This window comes from Lampetra fluviatilis, chromosome 9 (genome assembly GCF_964198595.1).
Source record: "Lampetra fluviatilis chromosome 9, kcLamFluv1.1, whole genome shotgun sequence".
NCBI lineage: Eukaryota > Metazoa > Chordata > Hyperoartia > Petromyzontiformes > Petromyzontidae > Lampetra > Lampetra fluviatilis.
Window position 1 is genome coordinate 4684848 of NC_136283.1, and position 7968 is coordinate 4692815.

Below are 7968 nucleotides of genomic sequence, written 5' to 3' on the forward strand. Positions count from 1 at the left end.
TATACAGCCAGATAATACGACAAATCGTTCACCTTAAACACCCAGTCGTTCATAAAAGTTTAAGGCAGTATCGTACTATAGTAATAGAGCAAGTGCAGAATCACTGAACCGGAATTTATAGCTTGAAAGCGTTTAGTGCGGGGCCCTTTAAAGTGCCCGTAGAAGATGCTACTTGTGCTACTTCGATAATCCAGCACTGCACAGTTGGCTACGTACGGTGCGAAAGAAGTTCAAATACATACGCACATACGTTCCCGTGAACACCTCCGATTAGCATGGTCGGCTACGTACGGTGCGAAAGAACTTCAACACACAACAACAATCGCCATTCGCCACTAAGTGGCAGTGACATCACCACGGCGCCTGTGCCAGGCTAGGTGCACTTTAAGGGCACGTGAAGTGTCGAACGCCCGCCGGCAGGAGGTCACGAAACGTACCCAGGTGCCAACAGCTTGAGTGACTAAAATGACCCACCTGTGCCCCCTACTATGCCAACATACGCACACACACACACACACGCGCGCGCGTACAATAAAAGCCGTGCCCCTCCCGCCGTCGCTAACGCTGCCCTCTCCCGCCGCCCGTGTGTTTGGCGGCGCCGCGCTCCGCTCAGGTGCGTGGCGGGGTTTGGGGGCGAGCGGTGCTCCTCCTTCAACATCGAGAGCTACGACGCGCAGGGCGCCGGCGATCGCCAGTGGCTGGCCACGTCCCTGGCCGCCGTCGGACTCGCGCTCCTCGTGGCCGCCGTCGCGGCCTGCGTCCTCTGCATCTGCAGGTGGGGGGGGGGGGGGGTCTGGCGTGGGGGGCCCTGCCTGCGGGAGTTGAAGCGGCGGCCTCGACCTAACCCGCTCAGTCTCCCTCGCTTGTCCCCTAACTGAACAAAAAAACTATTTTTTGTTGTTGTAAAATTTTAAACCAGGTAAGGGCCCACTGAGCTTCAGAGCTCTTTTACAGAAGCCACAATTGGTTGCCCAACGAAGTGGCTTATCACGTGGAAATTTATGGGAGATAAATATTGTAACCGCATTTTGTTGCCAGAAAAAAATGGGAAAAACCTATTATCACTGTAACCGCATGTTTCTAAATGCGGAGGGGGAAAAAAAACGGAGGACCTGGACAAAAATCCACGTGACCACGAGACATGCAAACTCCAAAGATACAGGAGTCAGGGTCGGGATCGAACCCACGACCTCCTGCATACCAGGCGAGGGAGTTAACACCTCCGAGCCACCGAGGCACCCCTAACTCGCCGTGTCCAACCACAGTCCCCTCACATCGCGTCTTTGGGTGCCGATGGCGCTCCTAACACAAGCGCGTGCCCGCAACGACGTCGTCCGAAACATGTGCAAAGGAGCTTGGAGGAGGTGCACGCTGAGAATTACATCGAGACGGAGAGAGTGAATGGGAGAAAGCACGCAATCTATAGACAAAAAGAAAGTTTTTTACACCATTGGAACCTCATTTGCCAGTAAAAACCTATAATTGTTTTTTTACCCTTCTATCTGGCAACAAAACTGACACCTTTGTTTTACAAGGAGTCATGTTTACATAGACCACAATACCTGCAGTCATAATGCAAACAAAAAACATAACTCTGATAATGTGCACTGTCCTTGAAGTTGATTGGTCCACACCCGAGACAGCTTTCCTTAAGGAAAGCTGCACATTATCAGAGTTATGTTTTTTGTTTGCATTATGACTGCAGGTATTGTGGTCTATGTAAACATGACTCCTTGTAAAAAAAAAGGTGTCAGTTTTGTTGCCAGATAGAAGGGTAAAAAAACAATTATCAAAAAGAAAGTTGGTCGCTACGAGAGACGATAGACGGCGGCTTGAGATTCACTTCGGAGTGCCCTCCTAAAAGGAGGCAACATGCTCGACACGAACGTCCACCGCCGGAGATGGAACTTCGACATGAGCTCGTATGCAGGTGCTAGATGGGTTGGTACGTTGCAAGAAGGTGACGGATGGAGGCCGTCATCTAGCAGTGAAAGGATGCTGGATTATCATGAACAGCCAACAGGCACACTGCTCGCTCAATGGAATGTGTCGCTCGGTGCGTATTCATTCTAAACGCCGGTCGTATATTTTGCTGTAGAAATATCGTTGGGCATGCCCACAGGTACATGTTCATATCAGAGCTTGAAAATGCCTGTAAAATTTCACGGTTAAAGTTTTCCCTCCTCCGCCAAAGAATTAATTTGTCCCCCGCAGACTTCCAGACTAAAGCACATACTCATGCACTTACATACAAAGACACCCTGTATAGCCTTAACAGACTGTTGGGGCAAGTGCTGTTAGCAAGCACCTGTGAAGGTCGGCACGACACACGAGGGGGTGGGTGGCCAACACCACGCCCGACCGCCTTTGTCTCCCTAGTGGCAATGTTTACACACCGCACCAGGTACTCATTTGAGGCTGAGTCGACCTAGGGGAGGCCCGGGACCGGTTCAGATAATCGTCACTGATGTTGGCAGTGAGCGGGAATCGAACCCGTGTCGCCGGGTTCATGGCGCAGCGCGCTAACCGCTGCACTATCGCTCCCCACACACTCACATACATACACACACACGTTCATATTTTCACTTACAAAAACACACAGATATGGTCATTTTTACACACATGCATACCCATGCACACATAACGAGGGATGCCCTTGCTGGTTTTATTGCATGACACATTTTTTTTCACTGTATCACCTCCCCACACATGGCCACACCATGAACGCAACAAATCACTCGCTCAATTTCATCCACTTAATCCTCCAACTTTGAATAACACCCTACTTTGTGGACAATTTTGTGGACAATTATGTTTTGTGACTTACGACGTTTTTTTTTTCCAGGACACAACTTCTATACACACTCATATTCACATACATACATACACACATACAAGTGCATTTTAAAGAAAATTAGTTTTTCCACGTGTCAGTCTGGCAGCCACGGCACTCCGTAGTGCTTTCTGATTTAATTTCGTACTTGAGACACATTGATATTCACGTTTAAACGGTAAATCGTTTGCCGCAACCCGCGCGAACATATTGCCATTCGAATTCACAATTTTTTTACCGGCGCGAAGACAAGCCGTTACTTTTGCGTTTCCCGAAACGTTAACCAACGAACCTTTTAAAAAAAAAAATCGCGAAATGCAACAATTGCGATGGCCGTTGGGTGCTTTTTTTATGCAAATAAATTGAGCCGCCCACTTACCGACCAAGCCTCGCCTTTCAAATGTCATAAAATTTCCCCCATCCCCACCCCAAACAAAACATTGTGTGTATTTAAGGAAATGGAGGGAGAGGACGGGACACTTAGCCCTGTGGAATATTAAACAGCTTCTCGGGAAGGCAGATGGCAAGCCTGCCACAACCGATACAACGGTGAGTCGACTGATCTAGTCAACAAAAATAAAAACCACACCTTCTCGGTCCCGTAGCATCTGGCATCTCGGGGGAATGGGGTGTGGGGGGTAATGTGGCCCCCCCTTCTAAATTCTTTAAGTCGAGTCATCGAATGTATCGTGGCCCCATCATGCCCTGAGTTTTTCGCTGCCACCCCCTGATAACTTTTTGACGAAGTCACGTTCCAGGGTTGCTGCTACAACTACCTTCTGAAATGTCATTGACTTTGTGTACAAGTCTGTTCTCCTACAACGCGGTAGTGGTTGCGTTCCCGAAGGACAACCGTGTTATGGAAAAAAAGATGCGTTATAATAAATAATATATAATATCGGGGTAAAGCATGGTCCGTAATAACACGTGAGATGCGTATGCAGGATGAACAAAGACTGAGTTGCGTGGGTAGCATCTGGAAGCATCCAGCAGCATCCCGCCTCGTGCGATGCTACGCTTATTCCTACTCGCGCCGACGTAGTTCTGTCCGCTCAACCGCGCTATATCCAATTCGCATCCACGGAATAGAAAAATGTGTTCCCTAATACATGAATCACGTAAAGACACGTGTTCGAGGAGAACAGACTGTACCGTGTGCTTTCATGGTGAGGACAGAATGCAAACGGGCGGAGAGATCCCTACATCTTCTCCGATAATCGAGTGCGCGCGTTATTGGCAGTGAGCACAACGGAGCGTGTTTATTATTCTTTTCTGCTCCCTTCGATGGCGCGTCCCAAGTTGCTGCAGCCCCGATATCGTAAACCGTAAAAAAAAACTCAATTTTATTTTTTCTTCTAAAATGTCACCCTTCACAGCCCTCTCCGGCAGCGGCAGCCGCCGCCGAATTGAGTTTGAAAGGCGCCGAAGTGATTTGCAGTTGACGAGAAAAAGAGTGCGGGCCATTGTTGATCTACCGCGAGGTGAGTTGAAACGTACGACGTTTTTTTTTGAGCGGCCACAAAAAAAGTGATTGCGCCTGTGTGTGTGTCGTTTTAGTTTTTTTTTATATATTAAAAAAAAATGCTGCATGAGATATTTTTTTTCAGTTTGACGAGAAATGTCTTTTTTTTTTGCAGCCAAACAGAATTTCTACTGATTTTACAGTCGATCAAAAGTCACCGGTGAAGTCTTGAGCATGAATAATGAAGGAACCGGAAGCTGGGATTGTTCTGCAAACAATGAGCTGTTATACAGAAACAACTGGACGCTGGAAATCTTGTACTCTCCACGAATTATTGTACTTTCCGCGATGGGATTGTACAGACTCACGCTGGCGCGCAGTAGAACACCAACGCTATAATGGAAGCATCCAAGAGAAGATGGACATTTCAAAATGTAACCTCAACTAACCTATGTTTTGTTTACCAGGTAAGGCCCACTGAGCTATGTAGCTCTTTTTCAGAAGCGACCTGACCGCTAATGATGGCTCAACGAAGTGGCTTACCACGTGGACATTTATCGCAGCCAAATACTCTAAAATGTGGAGGGGAAAAAACCGGAGGACCGGGAGAGAAATGCACGTGACTACGAAGAGAGAGAGAGCGAGAGACACGCAAACTCCAAATATATCCAGCAGGTGTCATGAACGGGATGAATCCCACCGAGCTCCTCCACACCAGGACAGGTAGTTCGCATCTTGCCTCTGCAGTGCCGCTGCCACTAGAACGGGGTGGTACGTTCACAAGCCTGCCAAACCCACACGCGGCTCCCCGTGGCGGTAGGCAAGGAGGCATCGTGGGTGATGTTGGGGATCAGTTCGTTTTTCCCACCGGGTGTCATTTTCCCACGTTGTGGCCAGGATTCTTATTTTTTTAAATCATATTTAAAATATTAAACGTTTACCTCGTGGATGTGACAATGCAATGCTTGCGAAAGTCAGACAACCCGTAAAATCATTATCGGAGAGACGACGGCGACGTCCGGGAGAATAAAACACTTTGCGCGGCTGGTGTTCTACGCAAATGCACTTCGTGGGTACTTGTACACTCGTAAACAAGTTTTACTTTTGAGTTTCGGCGTCATTTTTAGCGCTGGGGAAAATGCTAACGCTACGTGTTTATAGAATTTTTTTCTTTTTAAAAGGAAAAACCCAACCGTGTTCATAGCAACTTAAAGCTGATACAGGCTACGGTGTACGGTGACACAACAGGCTGGCTTCTGTTGATGTTGATGATGTACAAATGAATGAATGGAGCGCAGTGCAACGCTGCGTCTGGAAACCATGGGAGCTGTTGTCGTGCACTGAGCGTTCCACCGAAACCAAACAGCGCGAGTCTCTAGACACCCGATCGCTGCCCACCCTCGCAGCTGCAACACACACACACACACGTGTAAAGAGGTCAAGAATTACTACTGAACAATGTTAAAACAAATATGAACAGAATGCTGTTATGTGTCTCCACCGAACAAGCAAGGTCGTCGTTTAGCCAACGGTCTTTTCGGGCTTCCCAGACCAACGCTTTCCAGCAGCAGAAGCAGCAGCAGAATTTTCTTAAGCAAGCAACCCCCTGTCGTGTTTGCAAACTATGAGTATTGTTCAAAACAAGCAAACTGGCGTTTGAAAAAATTACACGAATCCTGTTGCTGGATTCATATCGGTCTGGAAAGTCGACAGGCCGATGGACTGCGTTGTTTCTGAGTGGACACACAGAATGGTTCGCGTGTTTATATTTGCGTGTTTTGCTAGGGTTGTTGTTAAGTAGTGGTCACATGAACAAGAATGGTATCTATATTTAAAAAAACACCCGGTCACCGGCTTGCCACGCATTGAGAATTGTCGCGGTGGCGTAGAAGCTACATTCTCAGCTCACGGGGGGTGCGGCGAATCGGTCAGATGGGGCCCCAAACCTTTGAGTTGTCTCATGTTGGTTATCAAGGGGGGCTCCAACTCGTAGCTTTGGGGGGCAAGGCAACCCCCCCCCCCTACCTTGCCCCCACGCTCGTTCCGCTACTGGATGAATGTGCACGTCAGTCGACGCGTTGTGATCCTGCTAAGGGGACCGCTGCTCGTCATTGTTTCGTGAGCGCCTGCGCAGCCGCGTGCAGGGCAGGCGATGGCACGGCAGGAATGCCTCTCCGAGTTGATTCCCAGATTGTCTCTTCCCCCCCTAAGCACAGAAGCCCTCGTCCCCACCCCTCTCACCTCCTTTTCCGCCAATCTGTATCTTTTTGCGTATTTCCCCACCAAATCCCGTCCCCTCTTTCGTATGCATGCGCGTATGTACGTTGAACTTCTTTCGCGCCGTACGTAGCCAACCGCGCTAATCGTAGGTGCGGCGGGGTAGGGGGGGATAACAACGTAACACAAAAAGAAATGAGTTTTCAATCTACATGATGACTTAAAATTGCATAACCTCCCTCCCCCTCAGTGGCTTTCTAATATCGGAAGGAAGAGCGTTCCAAACGCTCCGCAGAAGCGCACCTGAAAGCGCGCGATGCCAGTGGCCGTTTTTGTTCGACGTTTCGCCAAAAGCCACCGCCCCTGCCGCTGCTGCGGGTGTGTTGAGGTGTAACCGCAATCAATCGGCAGCAAGCGTGCGGCGAGGGTAAAACGTGGCTACGCTCACCTCTCCCAATATCCCTTCCAGCCGGGGAAGGGTAGTCCAAATGCCCGTGCCCTCTTAGAGCTCCCTCCGGTGGAGACCCTTCCACCAGCAGTGGGCGTGAGCAGGCTATTTCAGGGCTGCACCTTTTAACCGAGAAGCGAGAGGGACACGTGGTGATTCAGGCCTAGCCGCCGGGCCCTATAAAAGGTGGCCACCGGGTTTGAACGACTCGACTGCAATTGATTGTTGATGCCCGAGTTTTTCGGAAACGGTAAATCGATGCTGAAAACGATGACCACTCTAGCGATTGTCATTCAACAACCATAGTTATTACCCACAACATGTGCCACGACTACGCTTAATGTTAAACCGTCAATTCGTTTCCCTTGTTTTGCTCACCTGAAGGGTTAAAATGCGATAGTGGCATCGATAATTTGTCGCTGAGATGATTCGCATGTGAAGGTTGTTGTTGTTGTTCTTACCAAATGTCCTTTCGGGTCGAGTGATGGCACAGGTGTAAGCACAATGCACTGTGAACCTGGTGACCTGAGTTCGATTGCTTGGCGAGCGATATCTGCACCAGTCCTGGGCCCCTTCACCAACGCGCACTGACCAGCGTGGTGAAGTATGGCCATACAACCCCCATGACCAACAGGGGGTAGGGGGGAGGGCCTTCATCCAGCAGTAGACGTATACGGCTGTAAATTATTCTTGTTATTGTGATTACAGTCTTTTCACTGGAATAAAAAAATAAAGTATTTTTTACTAAAAACGTACAATTTGTGTTGTGAATTGTGGCTCTATGTTTATTGACAGGATCATTGCAGCAAAGCATCATGGGGGAACTTGACAAGGTTACATTCTTTCGTGAGTTTAGTACATTAAAATTAACAGGTTCAATTAATAACATCAAGGTCAAGAGGAACTTTAATTGCTTATCGTGTTTCAATCGTTAATCGCTACGGTAATGATAAGGCGGTGTGTGTAGACGCTGGGCTGAGAAAAAAATGAAATAATCTTGCAACGCGT

General features: G+C 48.5%; 1 protein-coding gene across 1 annotated transcript in view; it reads left to right on the top strand.

Annotated features, from left to right (window-relative positions):
• Positions 1-7709, top strand: part of LOC144934271 (uncharacterized) — a 42584-nt gene extending 34875 nt beyond the window's left edge. The window contains exons 16-19 of the mRNA XM_078859951.1: positions 614-775; positions 3289-3382; positions 4210-4314; positions 4471-7709. Of these exons, the coding sequence (XP_078716077.1) occupies positions 614-775; positions 3289-3382; positions 4210-4275 (322 nt within the window). The 3' untranslated portion in view covers positions 4276-4314; positions 4471-7709. The remainder of the gene's footprint in view (positions 1-613; positions 776-3288; positions 3383-4209; positions 4315-4470) is intronic.
• Positions 7710-7968: the final 259 nt, after the last annotated feature.